We start from the raw sequence: 16,780 nt of genomic DNA, 5'->3' as shown, positions 1-16,780 counted from the left end.
TCAGATGCAAACCGAAACCCGGGCGCTCCCAAAAACTACCATGGAGGCTCTTCTTGCGGTTGACGAAGCTCCCCCAAAGCAGGCAATGGCAAGCACCACCCATAAACTCACCATGCCAAAGGAATCCCCTACAATTGTTGATAAGCGTCAAGCCCAAAAATCGGCACTTCTTGTAGCCCCTTTGAAGATGACGGCCCGACGCTCCGAGTATCTCAAGTCAGAATTGAGTAATTCATATGTCAACATCCAAAGAGATGAAGAGTATCCTGAAATTTCTATAATTGTCCCATCGTCTCATAAGCCGGTAACCCAGAACGTCAATGAAGAGCCGCCTCTATTGAACCGAAGAAGTTCCCGGATTCAAGCGGAGAACATATCAGCTATAGAAGTTGTAGAAGCACCTCTTAGCCCACGATATATGCAAAGTGGCTCGTTCGCTACAACTAAGCAACGTCCCACAAGCCGGAAACGGAGAACCAACCCGCCGCAGGATGTCTTCCAAGCCCGCGAAGAAGTCGAGAGCCGTCCAAAGGTGCATCTATTTAGAAGAAAGACTACTAAAGATGATCTCCTTTCTAGATATTTTAGTAATCGAGATATAGTAAGTTGCATGTCCTAGAAGTAATATAACAAAACCTAACTAATACTTCTAAGAAATTTTTAGTAGATAATGCCGAGTCAATGAGTCAATATTGGTATAATGCAAAGTATCTACTCGAGACTCTCATACTAAAAGCGATGGGCCAAGACGACAATGGAATGGACCTCTCTTTCACTTTCTGAAACATTTCAGTTCAGAATAGCAACGACGTATCTAAGTTTACAAAAGCTATAGATGATCCTAAAGTACAGCCAAGAGATCATTTGCACACCGACATGAAGGGATCACTTGGGGATATCTTCCACGAATACTTTCAAGAGGCGAAGAGAAGGGGGAGCTGGAGCAAAAACCTCACATTGATTGTTCTTACAGATGGGATGGCATGGAAGACAAGAATGGAGTCGACACTATGATCATCGAGTTTGGCAACCAAGTACAGAAAATATTTGGTAACCTAAAACATTGCCCCGTAAGCATAGAGTTCATCCAATTCGGCCATGACCCAAATGCGACGAGCAGATTACGGAGATTAGATGACGATCTAGTATACTATGGAATTCCGTAAGTGTCTCCTTGTAGTGGTTGTAGAGGTATAGGTACTAACTGCCTATGTAGGGACATTGTTGACTCCGAGCACTGCTCGGGGGATGTTAACAAAATGCTTCTAGGAAGCTTCGTCGAAGAATACGATCTCTTCGATGACGGTGAGCCCGCTTCTATGTCCATAAGCGCAGGAGTAGACGCAGGCCCTCCAACGGAGACCCCATTGTCGCAGCTTACAAATCATTTCCCGACCTCGAGCAATGCTTAGATTGGCCTGTTCGAAATGCCGACGAGTGTGGAAGTGATCGGTGTTCCGATGAGACGTGCTTTTGGCGGAATGTAGCTAGGTAAATAATTAAAGGAGGAGAAGGGCCAGTTACATATACGGGGATCGAGAGACGCGAACAGGAGTTTATTCGCAGTCGATGAGGTATATAATGCAGACTCTAATCTAGTCTACCTACATCTTAAGAACAAAGTTAGTTACACAACGCAGCCCCACACTCACACTCCCGCCCGCCTTCCCGCTAACTTTACTTTTAAGCATAACCACTCGTCCGCTAACCAGCTCACGCCTTTATTGCATGCCCTTTAGGAATGGGGGCGTGCTCGTGTGAGTGTTAGGGGGCCCTCTCTACCTCCCTATTCCATCACCCTTCCTTGGCCTGTGACCTGTACCTCCCACCCTATTCCATCACCTCCCGCTTCTTACTTGGCCTGAAAACTCTAGCTCCCTCCCTTGTATCAAAAATCGTAAGAGGCCATTCGATTCTTCTTGTAAATCTCTCTCAATGACAGTACTAGACGTTACGTTTCGCCCGTTGCTGCAGACCTAGGCCACATCTCATACCATGGCTTCCTGCCTACCAACTCCAGAATATCTCTCTCATTTGAAGTTGTATCAAAATTCTGAAAAAGCCATTTTCTTCTGCTCGTAAAACAGCCCTATATACAATGTCGACCAACCCATTATAGTCAGAATTTATAATAAATTAATTGAGTTTGGAATTTTTGACTTTTGACACATTTACTAGGAAGCTGGCCTCTATCGGGGCCTGTTTTGCATTTTCGACTTTTTTCCACTTTTTTGCCGGGTAGCTCACTTGGGGTCGTGCCCCATTTTCGCTTTTTTTGGCCCTATATACCTATGTACACCCCTAACCCAAACTTCAACATTGAATAACGTTTGTACCTAATGCGCTACGGACTTTATTTCAGTTTTATTAAATTCGTGCGATTGAGCTCTATGTTTTTCATCATATAAACGAATTGATGAGACAAGTGGATAAGATGTTACAGTGCACCTTTGAATTTTCGACTTTTGAGACCTTTACTAGGTAGGCGGCCACCATCGCAGCCAGTTTTGAATTTTCGACTTTTTTTCAATTTTTGCCGGGTAGGTTGATTATAGCGTTGGTACCTTGTGCGCTCCAGCCAGGGTGTGGGCGGGTGGTCGCATTTTCGCATTTTCAGCCCTATGTACGTACCCTTACCCTACTAAAATCCAACCCCTAGAACTTCAACATTAAATAACCTCTGTACCTAAAGAGCTATCGACTTAGGAGTGATTTTATGAATTTCGCACGCCTTAGGAGCACATATATAGCCATATAACCTATTGTGTAAAGTCGCTATATAGTGTGGTGTAATTGATTAAAGGTCTCACTTTCTCTAAGGCGATTTCATCGACTGTTCCTGCATCCAGGCAGATTGGAAACTTTAAATACTCCCAGTTGTCTATATACCCTGCATTTGACGTGATAAGTTTTATATACCCTACATAATATGAAACCCCCTGCGACCAGTAAAAACCCCCCAATTCCCCCCCCGTAGCCTCCCGTAGCCCCCTCGCCGTCGCCCCCTCGCTGTCGCTCCTTTCGACGGCCTCATTCGGCCCAGTCGTTAAGGACTCTCGACCAGGCGTCTAGGTCGAGGTAGAGCTGACCGTTCATAGGAACGGTCAGCTCGCCAAGAGAAGCCATCCTCGTGGGCCTGAGCCGAGCTCAGGACTTCCGATGCCTCGCGACGAGGGCTTCCGAAGAGTCGTCGAGTGCCTCAGTGAGGGCAGCGGCTAGCGAGTCAGCTGGGACAGCGAGGAGGGCGACGGCGAGGGGGAGCAACCGCGAGGGAGGCAACGCGAGGGAGAGAGGCAACGCGAGGGAGGGAGGCAACGCGAGGGAGGGAGGCAACGCGCCGAGCGCGTTGAGTGGTTTCCTGCTTAGTAAGAATCACCATGGTATATAAAACTTATTTATGAACTTACCGGGTATAGGCTGCGCACTGGGTACTCATGAGTCGAGTAGTAGAATTTCTACTCACCCAGCTGAGTTACTCACTCATATCCCGAGTATTGTTGAATGAGGATTACTCACTTGCCGGGTACCTAGTATAGGTCTTGGCAACCCAGTTATATCACGTGTTTGATTAGTCATTGAAAAGGGGGTGTGATCGTGACTTCACATTGATATCGATATCGTAAAACGCCATAACTCAATAACTCCATTCCCATGTCGTTGATATCCTATTCCACACTATAACCTTTGCCTTTAGGTACCAGGTTACCAGAAGGTTGCCAGAACTTATCTAACCTTCATTCCTGGGTGAGAGACATTTCCATCGATTAAGCCTACAGCTCCATGATTAAACATCATATCCCGCAAACGCCGAACCAATACCATATCCTTTGCCTGAATTGTCACTCTCTTCGCATGAATAGCAAGGAGATTTGTCACTATAACTGTTAGTATGTCCCTGTCACTATGTTCAAGTATCATACTCTCAAATTCTCGAATGAGGAAGCATTCGGCAGCTTCCTGGAGAGCTAGGATAGCAGATTGCTGGAAGCGAAGATTGGACTTGAAGTCTTGTGCGATTTCCCTAACAAGACGCTGGAATGAGAGCTTTGGAATAATCAGGCGAGTATCAAGTTGCTGTCTTCTGATATCGCGGAGAGCCTTGGTGCCTATATGTTTATTAGAGAGTTCTGGTAATCCTCTGGTAATCCTCTTACCAGACTTTGCACGGCGCCTGGCCTTCTGAGCATGATTGTTGCAAGCTTGAGATGAGCGAACTGGAGCTTTTCTTGCTGTGCGCACAGCCTTTTCCTTTCCCTTTCCCTTTCCACCAAGCCTAGAGCCAGCCTGTAATCCAAGTGGCATCCTTGGTGCTGTGCCGCCAGTTGATCTCCTAGCAGTTTGCTTAATACGAGCCATTTGCTAACATTAAGATGAGTTAGTGAAGTATACACAAGACAAAGAAGTAGATCAAAAGATATATGTACTTACAGTGAGTTTGTAGCAAGGATGTTGTAGAAAGAGTAAAGAAAGAGGTAGAGGTTGAAAGGTATGTGTTTTATTTGAAGGTACGCGTTGTAGTGTTGTTTAGAACAGTAATTATTTGCAGGTGAATATTCCTTGACGAATATAATTGTTTGCAACTTTAAAAAAACAACAACCTTACAACCAACCACCTTCCTTGGTTACGTTCCGATCTACACATTCTTCTTCTCTTTTGCGCTTTACCTCTTCACTAGGACCTCAAGTAAGTTTATTATCTTGATTCTACAGTCAGAACTTCTGATGATCTTCTGCTAATCACGTGTTTAGCATGGCGAAACGCAAGGCACCTGAAGAACTCTCCACTAATTTGAATACTATCAAAGCTCGCAACCGCGTCTCCAACCTTACTGAAGATGAGAAGGCTGTTCATTTAGCACTCAAGGCTGACCATGGCGATCTGAGCTACTACTTAAAGAAGTTATACAAGTCTGCAAAGTATATCGCTGCCTCTGCTGAAGACAAGACACGTCTACAGAATGAATTGAAGGTTGAGCGTATTCGTGTTCGGTAAGTTCCTTCTGGTAATCTCTGGTAGCCTTAATCTAACTATAAACAGGACTGAAAAGGGCACCCATGCATCTTGCATTGCGAATCAGAAAGTCAAGAATACTAGCGCCCCTTCTTCTTCTCCACAAGCCCCACCATCTACTCCGCCACAACTTCTGTCTGAGCTTGCTGCATTTGAGGGTATCACCAGTATCCCAATCGATGACGATCATAACAGCGAATGGGAGGATACTGAGGTTGAAGACGATTTAGAGTTGGAGCTTATGTTACGGCGCGACGATATTTTAAATGACGAGGCTGTTCTACCAGATGAGCTTTCTGATGAAGAGATCGCATAGCATCCAGGCTCTCTTAACTCAAGCACGCATTGATGTTGGTACCTCATAGTCTGGTAATCTTCTGGTAATCTTCTGGTAATACTAACGGTTGATAGGCCCATGAAGAGTCCAATTTCCGCAAGTGGCAACATTTCTGGGATAGCTGTATCCGCTCATATACGAGAAAGGCTGGAAAGCTGAGAAAGAAGCCTGAGCATCTCTTTGAATATATGCCATGGATTGATGTAGAAGAAGGGTACGTCTCTGATCATTCTAGCAATCTTCTAGAGATACTAATTGTTTATTATAGCACTTTTCACAACGTTATCCCACCACATAAATATTTCTGTTTGTACGAGCAGGCAGTTTGGACAAACTTTACAGCTTGGAAGTTTGGAAAGTGGGCCCAATTACCAGGACCTGCGCAGTGGTACCCAAAGTCTTACAATCTTGTCGACAACGGATGGTTACAAGTCTCCACTCATAGTTCTAGCTTCAAAGAGGCGTTCTTACTTGTCTACTCTAAGAAATTTGATAAGGAAAAGTGGGCTAAGGTATCAGCTGCACAGGATATGTTGTTTCTGGAGTTAGAGTAGAGGAGAGAAATGGAGTATTTGATTTTCCGACGCGAATAGGGGCTATAGAGATTTAAGTATTTCATCGTAGCCAGACTTCTGGTAATCTTCTGATAATCAAACAATTTGCTACTTGCCAAATGTCATCGCAATATTCAGAGTTGTTTGACTCTGACAATCCTATTTCTAATATATTCTCAGACTCTCTTCCCTCTTCTCAACGACTACCTTCATTAAATCAAATCCCTGCGGGCCTCGAATATACTGGCAAATTAAACCAATTCATCAAATGGACTAAGGATACACACGATGTATTCATTGAGTGGTGGAAGCTATCACGATGGTATGAACAACACTCAGATCATACTACAAAACTCCTTACGAAGATTGCATGGGATTCAACCAACCGGAGTTCTCAATACTGGAGAATTTATCACCTAGGAGCAGACCGGCTTTCTGGAGAACCATGTGTCATTTGTACCTATTGTTCGAAGGCCCTTACGCATCCTGCAATCAAGTCTGCTGGCCAAAAGTCTATGGCAACACATCTTGCATCAGACATTTGCAAAAAGAAGTCACGGATGGGTAAGGATAGTCTCTATCAAATGCGAATCAATCAGATGCGACCTCAACAGGTAAGGATTACCAGATTATTACCAGAATTATATAGGCTAATATCTATAATAGGATCATATTCTCACACAAGAGGCATTTTACGAACAAGTTCTATACACAGTTATCTCAACTCATAGCTCGTTCCGCTCAGTCGAGGATCCTGAATGGAAAAGGCTTGCTATCTTACAGAATCCTCACTATCCACTACCCTCAGCAACAACTATTCGAAACCTCTTAACAACAAAGCTCACACAAATCGAAGAAGAGATGCTACAAGATGTTGTTCCTGGTTCAAAGATTGCATTATCGCTCGACTGTTGGTCAAGTGTTACTCGACTTTCATTTATGGGTGTTATTGCATCATTTATCGACCGTCATTGGAAAATGCAAGAGGTCTTGATTGGGTTTGAACCTATATATACAGATCATACTGGTGCTGAGTTATGTGGAATACTTGAAAAAGTTATCACAAGGCAGCATTTAGAAGGACGAATTATATCCATTACGACTGATAATGCGTCAAACAACACTTCAATGATGAGAGATGTGGAAATAATGCTTGATAGTATTGCAGACAACGAGCATTTCATTGGAGGAAAAGTACAACACATACCCTGCCTAGCTCACGTTATTCAACTTGCCCTTAGTGCTCTCCTTGGTCGAATCCGGATTACGCCAACAAATCAAGAGATCTTAATGAACTGGGAAGAAGAGAATCAGATGGAGGGCCTTGCAAAGTTGCAGAAGGACAAGGGTATTGGATTTACACTTGGAAAGGTATATATTCTCTTGTTAGTTCTGGTAAACTTCTGGTAGTCTTTTCTAATATCTCATAGCTCCGGAAGCTCACTATCTTTGTTAATTCAAGTCAAACTCGAAGGAACAGGTTTATGACTTTGCAAAAGGCAAACATGAACCGGGGTCAATCATCTCAGAGGCTTCTTCGACTTATTCAAGATGTATCAACTCGATGGGATTCGACATGCCATATGCTTCTGCGAGCACAGCAACTCAAGTCAACAATCAATCAATATACTCGAGGCGATCATGGTGCTCACATGTTCAGACTTAGCGAGCTAGAATGGAAGCACATCGAATACATCATTGATCTTACAAGGCCATTCAACTTCTTTACAACAAACATTGGATCGTCAGCCGGACCTACTGTCTGCTATACACTTGGAGTATATCAAAAACTCTTATCAACGCTTGAAGGAACTCGGCACCGGCTACGGCATAAGACATATCCATGGGCAGCAAAGATGACTTTAGCAATCGATGCTGCAGAGAAGAAGATTAGGAAGTATTATAACAAGCTATACACAAATACTGGATCTATCTTCGCATTTGCTAGTATCTTAAATCCTAGTGTGAAGCTCTCACACTTTAACAAAAAGGTTTGCAAGCTTGACTTTTCAATACGAAATTGGGAGACAGAGTTTGAACAACAGTTTAGGACTCTTTATAAAGAGCAGTACTCTACAGTGCGAGTTGCGAGTCAATCAGGATTACGAGATGCAGATATGGATCCATTAGCTTGATGAGGCCGGCCAGACCTACTAATACCTAAAGTATTTATAGGGTCTTGACGAGTAGCTTGAAAGATATCAAGTAGATCTCTTCCAGTCTTCCGAGGGCGTTGGATAGGCGTTGGTGGCGAGGACGGCATATCCTTATCTTCATCGTCATGAATAGTTGGAAGTATAGGCTCCTCATTATTACCATCTTCTCTTATATCTTCATTATCTGGGATATCGTCATCTGGGATGTCGTATAAGGTCTCGTTAAGACGGTCAGCCCTATCTCTTTCTTCACCTTGTTGGTAGCGCATTTGTCGTTCTTCATGTGCAGCTTGTGATAAGTCTTGCTGTTGCTGTGGCCGCTGAGGATTAAACGGAGGATATTGTACCTTTGAATATGTCTCTCGGATATGTGTATTTGATCGTGGTTCTTCTTCATCGCTGATATATTGTAACTCGATAGAATTGCACATCCGTTGTCGTTGTGCCTCATACTCTTCTTCGACTTGCTCCTCAGTCATATCAACGACGTCCATCATATCTGCAAGCTTGTCACGATGACCTTGACGATTCTTGTATTGTCGAGAGTAATATATAAGCATAATACTCTTAATCGTCTCAGGATTAAGTTGACCACGTCGGTGGCCACATACGTCCCTTGCGGCACTAAAGACTCGCTCAACTCCAGACTCAGCAGCAGGAATACAAAGTATATCACGAGCCATTGCTGATAGACCAGGAAATTGCTCTTCCTTTTGTTGCCAAAATAGCAATATCTTTGTGTAGATATGTGCTATACAAGTTAGAATAAGATTATCAGAAGATTACCAGAAACTTACCAGCATCAAGATAGAGATCAGCCTCATTCACATATTCCTCTCGCTGGCCCCGAGTCCCATTTAATGTCTGACTTTGCTGCAATACTAAGAGCAAGGTGGAAAGATGTTCTTGAGCATATATAATATAGTGTTCTGATAATCTTCTGATAATCGTGGTACTTAGATAGAGGAATATACGTGATTCGTTCTCACAGCTTATTAGAGATGGTAGAGTGATGCTGATAAATGTAATACTTTAAGTTAACTTACAACTGTAACCATAAAACAGTATTAATCGTATGAGGGACTGTTCACGTAATGCATATATCTTACACGTGACAGCCGAGTACTCACTGGGTTTTTACAGAGTAACTGAGTATTGGCCTCACTCACCGAGTCGAGTGAAAGGTTCAGCTACTCACCCAGCTGAGTAACCCACTGAGTGAGTGAGCCGAGTATTGGGCGAGTAGTGCGCAGCCTAACCGGGTATATAAAACTTTTGCCCTTGATTAAAGGCATAGATAGCCCTTGTGCTAGGAAATCCATCCCGCAGGGGAGGACCCGCCTTTCGCGAGAATCCGGCCAACCGCACTGGCGTAAATCCATCCCGCCGCGGCGGCATCGCGCGGCATAAGAGGTAGGCCAAAATCACCGAAGTCTGCTGTCCTGCCTTGGCAATCAGGGCCTCTTGCTCGTTTGGGGAGAGATGCGAGTAGACAAACCACTCCTTCAGCACTCGGTACCAGGTGTCGTCAAAGCCAGGGGTCTTCTCGGCCAAAGCATCCACCACCTTCTGCGTAGTTGCCATGCTCAGAGTGTTGTTCTTGTCCGCAGGGCGGAGCTCACTGAGGTCGACGACAAAACGAACGGACTTATTCTTGGTTGAACCCCTCAACTCGAAACTATACTCCAAGGGGTTGCCGTCCCAGCCGACCCCGCTCTTCGTGGAGGTATTGTCAGGTCGTGCTCCCAGCAATGGGCAGATGCTGTCTCGATACGGAGGAATTGGCGTTGGACTTCTTCTGGATAATTGGCCTCCATGTTGGATAGGTCACGGCCACTAGTGTTCCACCAGTATGGAGTGACTCCTACCATATCTACCCTTCCATTGCAGGTTGCAGTCTCTTCATCCAGAGACTGAAACACTGCGGACGAAGTAGTGCTCGCCATGGATTGATGGCAAACCCTCAGGTGTCTTAAGGTGGTTGAAAGCGAACCTAGCTTATTGACAAAGTGATAAAGAGATATATGTTTCTTACGGCTTTGGTTTTGACGTGCAGCCGGGGGTGCATGGTTCAGGCTATTGCATTGTTTGTTGAATCTGCCCAAGGTAGGTATCATATCATATCCACGGAGGTATCTTCGCTGGCCCTATCCAGGGGTAGGTGCAGCGGCTGCGCTCACAGCCCGGCCGCCCGCTGCCCGCTGCCCGCTGCCCGCTGCCCGCTGCCCGCTGCCCGCTGCCCGCTGCCCGCTGCCCGCTGCCCGCTGCCCGACAGCCGAGGGAATTCGGAGGTCGAGCGAGCGAGCTTCATTCAGACAAGCAGGCAGCGAAGACCGAAGGACCACTGAGCAGAAAAGAGGAGAGAACAGAACACAACAGAAGATAACAGAGCGCCCCGGTCTGTCGATGAGGTGTTCTGTCACTGCGCCGCAGCGGCGAAGCTCAGAATGAGGTGACAGGTGCAGGTGCTATGCAAGGGTAATAACAGCCAAATCGGTTTAGACTCCCGCCAATAAGTACAGGTGGCAGGTGCCCGCTAATTGCCACTGCCTTTTGGCACCTCCACTGCCTTTTGGCACCTCCCCTCCCTTCCCTGTCAGTAATTTCATGTTTATTGAATTACATTGTTGTACCTAGCCATATCACTATCACCAGACTGGAACAGATCGCCAGCCTACCTACCTACGTTGTCTTCGGCTCATTAATCTCGCGACGGGGCTGGGGCTGGCATTCCATTACATTTTTAATTCCAAACCCATTCACCTCGATCTCACCTGCCTGTATCTACCTCCGCCTCATCGCACCACACACACACATACCCACTCACCGTTCGTCCACCAGCTTCAATTATCAATTCTACGCTTTCACATTCACAGTTACTCGGCCAAGCACTCAGAACCGACACGACACGACTTCCTTCCCCGCTGTCAACATGTCATCAGACACTCCCGCCCTAGTTTTAGTATCGCAGAAGAACATTATCATCCTCGGTGGTTCTTATAGTGGTATTTCTACTGCCCACTCGGAAAGGGATCATCGTATCAAATTGTCTTGGTCAGCCCTTCAGCACAAGTCATATGTCGACCCGCTTGCCCTCGTGCGTTGATTTCGGATACCATGGTCGACCAGAAGAAACTCTTCGTTAACATCCCAAACGCCTTTGAGCAGTACCCCAAGAACAATTTCCGCTTTGTCAATGGTGCAGCCGTAGAGCTTGACCACGTCGAGCGAACTGTCTCAGTCAGCCTCGCAGTCGGCAATACTGAGAAGATAGCCTTTCACGCCCTCATCATCGCAACCGGCGCTTCCACACCTTCTCCACTGCTCGGTCTAAACCGGGACGACGATTTCCTTCGAACAACCTGGGCCGCATTTCGGACCTAACTGCCGATTGCTAAGAGCATCGTTATTGCTGGCGGAGGTCCTGCGGGTATCGAGACAGCGGGCGAACTCGGAGAGTACCTGAACGGCCGAGCTGGTGCCAACTTAGCGAACCCCAAGGTCTCTATCACGGTTGTGACTGCTGGTTCAGAGCTTCTGCCCGCCCTCCGACCTAGCATTGCGAGAAAAGCCGAGGGATTCCTCGCCATGGTCGGCGTGACTGTGGTTAAGAACGCGCGAGTCAAGACGGTAGTCCCAGAAGGTGCAGGCACAGACAGCATTGCAACCAAGGCAAAATTAATTCTCGATAATGGATCAACGTTGGAAGCCGACCTTTACATTCCAGCGACAGGGACTATACCAAATACCAGCTTCATTAACAAAGAGTTCTTAACAGCAGATGGACGTGTCGATACCAATGCCTCTACTTTGCGTATCAATAAAGCCGGCCCGCGCATTTACGCCGTTGGCGATGTAGGATCGTATAGCAGGCCTGCTATCCATCTTATCCTTGATGCAATTCCTATCTTGTGCGCAAACATTAAGCGATTGTTGGCCACTGGGAGAGAGGAGAGCTCTGTTGGAGAGGATAGAGTCTTCAAGTCAGACCTTCGGGAGACGCAAATGGTGCCAACTGGCAAGAACAAGGGAGTAGGCGCGGCCATGGGGTTCCAGCTGCCCAGCTTCATGGTGTGGCTGATCAAGGGCAGGGATTACTGGCTGTGGACAACGGGCGGTCTATGGAGTGGGAAACAGTGGGCTAAGGAATCGTGATCGAATGTTGTTGGAGGAGCTCGAGAGCCAGTCGGAGGTTGGGAGTTGACGAACATGTCGCTGCAGCGTAGACGTGGCCAGTCGGAGTACGGGATGATATCCAGCTTTGCACACCACCAGCTCTTATATTCTATGATTCCAAAAGTCGATCAAAAGTTTGGTGGCAGGATCGACTAGCTCTCCCATTCCTTAGGGGCTTTTTCTCTCACATATTGGCTTTTGCGTTGTACTTCCGTTTCTCGCTTTAGTCCAAGTCCCTTGGCGGACCATAAAACATTCAACCAACCGTGTTCTTCCAAATTTGTATGTGAATTCAATCAAATATGCTTTTCGCAGCACATAAAGGAGAGGGTAGGATGTGAACTAAAGTGGACATGTTTTCAGATTGAATATGGTACCTTTGTGTGTTAAATCTCCGGAACCCATGCATACACCCGCTCCGATGACACGCATCAGAGGTGTCACACACTCCAGATTCCAGCTTTGACTAGGGTAAGCCAGGATTTCAACGCCCACCCATCCCAATAGCATTGTTATTGATAAGGCTTCAAGCGCCCTCTCTCAGCTTGACTCGCTTGAGCTAAGACTATTCAGTAGCAGAAGATTTGGATAAAACAGCCTTCACGGTAGGTAGTAGGAGAAACTAAGCTGTTTTTGCGCTCTCGAACCACAGCATAGCTGACCGGTGAAACGTGACGGATATGAAATGGCAATTCTGCACGTCACTAAGTCTAAAGTCTAATAATCTGACAGTTCTAAACGAACGACTTGTCTAGCTGTGGTCTCCATGAACCTGATGATCATTCGCCCGTGGCCTCTTCCTTGGCCGTTTCCTCGCCGGCTCAGATACGCACTGTACCTGCTGTTGCTGTTGCTCCATCGGCAATCCTTGATCCTGACCTCCATCCTGTACATCCACATTCGACCTCTCAACCTGATCCATGAAAGTCGAGATGTCGAACTGTCTTTCAGGCATCATAGTCGATAGGGGGTTGAGAGGTGCCAGAGAAATCCAATTCTGCGCCGACCACATGGGCGTCGTAGTAGACGAATTTGACATCGAATCTTGCGGTGTATCCCACGGGGACTGCATTGGCACGTTCAGTTGGGATGGGGATATGCCATTGCTGCTGTAGGAACTGGGACCGGGCATGCCCATGTAGTTGGAGAAGGCATCTGGAGGTAGAGAGGGCTCCAGTGTAAGCATAGGCTCGAAAGAATACGTATCCTCCTCGTCGTCGTCGTCGTCACCATCTTCATGTTCACCATCGCCATCGTTATCATCATCTGCGCCAACGCGGCAAGTCGGATTCATGCTGGCATGAATGATGTTTACTAAGTTCTGTATGGTACGACCAAGTTTGGAGCCTAGGGTGTCACTACTTATGTTCCCATGATCTGCTATAGAAGAGGGCGGCTTTTTGCTGCGGAAGCAGAAGAGTAGCGCCTCAAGCAATAAGATATCGTGAGTGATCTCGGTTGTCCTTTTCTTGTCACTCTGGACTGCGGCTGGAGCATATTGAGAAGGTGGGACACGTTTGTCTATATCGAGAATGTGTCTTGCGAGCACAAAGATGGCTGCAATAGGGAATACATTCGTAATGCGGTGCAGCGGCAGCGGTGTCGGGATTGGATCTTGGACACTGCTGAAATTTGAGCCTCCTGGTATCGGAGGCCTGATTCCCGGTGGTGCGTCCAACGCGGAGGGGAAAGTAGAGGTAGAGGTTGATGAAACTGATGTTGGCAGTGCCGCACTGGGACACAAATGTGTGCCGAAGCCTTTGGGAGAATTAAAGTGGGTCTTGCTGAGCAAACTATCTACTTGGCTCGTCAACGCCTGATCTAGATTCTGGTTGCATGAAATGGCGATCAGAAGACAGCTCAGACGGGCGTCGTCTATCACTTGCACCAAGGCGGGGCAAGCAGCGTCGTCTGTATCACTTTCACTCTCCAACATCAGAATGCGTGTACCAAGAAAAGCGAGATGGAGCGATATTTCATGCACGGTGGTGGGCCGATTCGGCGACGGGATCTTATATGTCTCTGCCCATGTCTTGAGCTTCTGTTGCAGCCGTGCAAGTGCAACACGCCTCCCCGATTTAGACACCGGTGGTGCATCTGTAGAGTATAGCAAACAACGAAGCTCATCTTGGATTCCGGCCAGCTTCCAGTGGGGGGTATGTTGTGGATAAAGCTGGTTTGATACGATACCCCCCTGTTCAGACGACTTGCCAGGTGTTTGTGAACCTCTTTGATCCGCGCTCGGAAGCCAAGCCAATGCTCCATATGCGATCATGGAGAATCGATCACGAATGTACAAGGACCTGAAAACCTTTTGCCGCTCTTCTGCCTCGACGACAGAGAGGTCCGAGGCTGGGCTGAGGTCGCTGTCGGCCTGGTGTAAGCCCGATTCCGTAGCCAGAACGCAAGCGCGAGCAAAGAGGGAATCACCCAGCGTCTGATTATCAGTATGGTATTGCTGTACGAAATGGCTCTGTCCAGTGACGTATAACATTAGCCCTTTCTTGACAGCCATGATCCAGGAAGCAAGATCTGTCTGAGACCAAGGGAAATATCCATTACTCACATAAAGTGCTAAGGCCTGGACGTTGGCGAAGCGCGTTGACATGAAGCAGCTTGGTTTTTCTGCCATGGCCTGCGCTGCTTGAAGCATGGGCCGTACAAAAGGGTCGTCACTCCGAACGGGGTTATCGGACCCCAGGGTGAGCAGTATGATGAGATTGAAGCACAATGCCCATGGCTCCGATGCTGGAGTCGACGGCTCCTCATAGACGCGCTCGATGGCCTCTTGTATGCTCCGACGACAGAAGATATTGGTGCTATAGTCTGCCTGCTTGACGAAACTGTCTAGCATGACAGAGAGCAGATGTTTGGGGGGGAGATTGCAGGTATTAAGCTCTGTTCGTCCTGATCCAGGCTCAAGAAGATCCAGGCTGCCCTCGTTAACCCGGGTAGAATCAAACAGCAAGTGATTGACAAGACCAGTGACAACCTCGTTGTTGGTATTGCCATTACACGAAGCCAGGTCTGCCGCAAAGTCGAGGCATAAAGAGACTAGCGTCCTCGGGCCATGATACCTCTCAATCTGCGTCACACCATTGCGATCTACGTGGCCGGCCTGGATGGAAGCGACCTCATCTTCGCTGCCATGGGTTATTGAGACGTCTCTCGGCAGGGTAAGCTCGGGCTGTCCAGCGATATTGGACCTCTTAAGCGCAGTCGTCAGCCAAGACAGCTCCCCTTGCATCTTAACCACGCGGTCCTGTATATCACCGAGATTGTGCGACCTGAGTTCCACCGACCCATTAGATGTATGTTGAGCCAAGAGGGGAAGTCGTACTCACAGCACTTTGACGTGGTTCACTCTTTTGAGCGCCGGCGAATACACGCATTCAACTTGATCTCGAATACAACAGCCGCACATTGGCTTTTCTCTCCCACATCGGATCTTGCGTGTACGGCAGCTAGCACACGCAGCATCATGGGTCGCCCACTGCTAAGAATGAATGACAGCTCCACATGCCTTCGGCAAGGCCTTCCCTGTAGTATGAAAGGAGGCTACTTACTTCCTTCTTAGACGCACTAACCATCTTGTTTCCAGATCACGGGGTACGGACCGTCTTGCTCCTAGAACTGATTACTGATAACAACTCAGTAAAAGCATCCGTCGGGTTCTTGGGCCTTGGATGGGAAGCTACTGGTTGGTAGCTTAAGGTTGCTGTGGAATAACAGCGGGCCTTAACGGTCGCACTGTATCAAGGAATTATTGTTCATGGGGGCTGATCAAGGAATAATTGTAAGAGAGCCTTGGCTGGACAGGGCAGATACGTAGAAGACTCTGTATTCATCCGAGGACGCTGTCGCTGACCTACTATATACAACTCGCTATGTACAACTGCCTTGGCACCGCAGCGCACGTGATCGTGACCCGCACCTGAGGCTGTTCTGCAGATACGGGGGGGGGTCAGCGCTAAGGAAGCGCGCCAACGCGTGGGGTCCGCAGATACGGCCTTGACCCAAACTGTCGGGTCTGCAGCCAAGCGATCCAACTTTAGCAGCTTATAACTTTATGACTACGCAAGTTATAATAATAAAAAGTTACTATTGGTGTTCGCGCAACTTAGAATTATTAATGCATCTATTCGTAAAAACGTGTGTTTTGCGGGTAAAAAATCAGCTCGGATTTTCGGAAGCGTGGGACAACTCGCTTTTCGTGGAGAACGTGGAGACCGTTAAGGCCCACTATTAGTAATGTACAGTATCGACGGGGGTTACAGCGATTGTGGATCTAATACTCGCTCGCTAGCACTAGCTCCTTTCGGTGGTCTGGAGAGGGGTAAACCCTGGTGGTTCAACCCTGGTTCCTTGAGGGCATTACGAGGTACGTTTGTTTGCTTTAGGCTAAATACGATCCTGCCTTGCAGGTCGGGCGGGCCGGCTACTGGTATCCGCCAGTGGCGTGCATCCGAAAGGCGGCCATGCTCGTACAGTACCTAGATGCACTTCTTGGCAAATCCAATCAGAAATGAAGATACGTAGTTGTTAA

General features: G+C 47.3%; 7 protein-coding genes across 7 annotated transcripts; 4 read left to right on the top strand and 3 right to left on the bottom strand.

Moving 5' to 3' along the window:
- Nucleotides 1–4: 4 nt before the first annotated feature.
- Nucleotides 5–783, top strand: VC83_08984 (uncharacterized protein; the record flags this gene model as incomplete). The annotated part of the gene is made up of 2 exons (XM_024472524.1): nucleotides 5–601; nucleotides 655–783. The coding sequence occupies 2 exons, from the start codon at nucleotides 5–7 to the stop codon at nucleotides 781–783; spliced, it is 726 nt and encodes a 241-aa protein (XP_024319990.1).
- A 200-nt stretch (nucleotides 784–983) lies between these two features.
- On the top strand, nucleotides 984–1,412 carry VC83_08983 (uncharacterized protein; the record flags this gene model as incomplete). The annotated part of the gene is made up of 2 exons (XM_024472523.1): nucleotides 984–1,162; nucleotides 1,217–1,412. 2 exons carry the CDS (start codon nucleotides 984–986, stop codon nucleotides 1,410–1,412), a joined length of 375 nt encoding a protein of 124 aa, XP_024320019.1.
- Nucleotides 1,413–2,876: 1,464 nt separating this feature from the next.
- On the bottom strand, nucleotides 2,877–4,302 carry VC83_08982 (uncharacterized protein; the record flags this gene model as incomplete). The annotated part of the gene is made up of 5 exons (XM_024472522.1): nucleotides 2,877–3,358; nucleotides 3,408–3,424; nucleotides 3,820–3,875; nucleotides 3,921–4,106; nucleotides 4,155–4,302. The coding sequence occupies 5 exons, from the start codon at nucleotides 4,300–4,302 to the stop codon at nucleotides 3,148–3,150; spliced, it is 618 nt and encodes a 205-aa protein (XP_024319996.1). The 3' UTR covers nucleotides 2,877–3,147.
- Nucleotides 4,303–4,750: 448 nt separating this feature from the next.
- On the top strand, nucleotides 4,751–5,327 carry VC83_08981 (uncharacterized protein; the record flags this gene model as incomplete). Its single annotated transcript, XM_024472521.1, has 2 exons — nucleotides 4,751–4,989; nucleotides 5,039–5,327. The coding sequence occupies 2 exons, from the start codon at nucleotides 4,751–4,753 to the stop codon at nucleotides 5,325–5,327; spliced, it is 528 nt and encodes a 175-aa protein (XP_024319995.1).
- Nucleotides 5,328–9,312: 3,985 nt separating this feature from the next.
- On the bottom strand, nucleotides 9,313–9,943 carry VC83_08980 (uncharacterized protein; the record flags this gene model as incomplete). Its single annotated transcript, XM_024472520.1, has 2 exons — nucleotides 9,313–9,856; nucleotides 9,936–9,943. 2 exons carry the CDS (start codon nucleotides 9,941–9,943, stop codon nucleotides 9,313–9,315), a joined length of 552 nt encoding a protein of 183 aa, XP_024319994.1.
- A 451-nt stretch (nucleotides 9,944–10,394) lies between these two features.
- Nucleotides 10,395–16,069, bottom strand: VC83_08978 (uncharacterized protein). Its single transcript, XM_024472518.1, has 5 exons — nucleotides 15,801–16,069; nucleotides 15,579–15,727; nucleotides 14,801–15,521; nucleotides 10,741–14,707; nucleotides 10,395–10,646 (listed from the first exon to the last, which is right to left on the bottom strand). Exons 1-4 carry the CDS (start codon nucleotides 15,822–15,824, stop codon nucleotides 12,986–12,988), a joined length of 2,616 nt encoding a protein of 871 aa, XP_024320021.1. The 5' UTR covers nucleotides 15,825–16,069; the 3' UTR covers nucleotides 10,395–10,646; nucleotides 10,741–12,985.
- VC83_08979 (uncharacterized protein) lies at nucleotides 11,176–12,213 on the top strand (the record flags this gene model as incomplete). Its single annotated transcript, XM_024472519.1, has 2 exons — nucleotides 11,176–11,298; nucleotides 11,458–12,213. 2 exons carry the CDS (start codon nucleotides 11,176–11,178, stop codon nucleotides 12,211–12,213), a joined length of 879 nt encoding a protein of 292 aa, XP_024320020.1.
- Nucleotides 16,070–16,780: the final 711 nt, after the last annotated feature.

This window comes from Pseudogymnoascus destructans (assembly GCF_001641265.1).
Source record: "Pseudogymnoascus destructans isolate 20631-21 unplaced genomic scaffold scaffold_31, whole genome shotgun sequence".
In the NCBI taxonomy this organism is placed as follows: Eukaryota; Fungi; Ascomycota; class Leotiomycetes; order Thelebolales; family Thelebolaceae; genus Pseudogymnoascus; species Pseudogymnoascus destructans.
Note: the sequence above shows the minus strand (reverse complement) of the source record. Positions and strands in the feature narration are given on the sequence as shown.

Excerpts from the sequence above, each read along its gene's own strand:
- VC83_08978 (XM_024472518.1), bottom strand. The coding sequence starts at position 15,824 with ATGGTTAGTGCGTCTAAGAAGGAA. Across the intron at positions 15,728-15,800 it reads TTAGTGCGTCTAAGAAGGAA|TGGGCGACCCATGATGCTGC; the intron begins GTAAGTAGCCTC and ends CATTCTTAGCAG. Across the intron at positions 14,708-14,800 it reads TCCAGGCCTTAGCACTTTAT|AGCCATTTCGTACAGCAATA; the intron begins GTGAGTAATGGA and ends GTCACTGGACAG.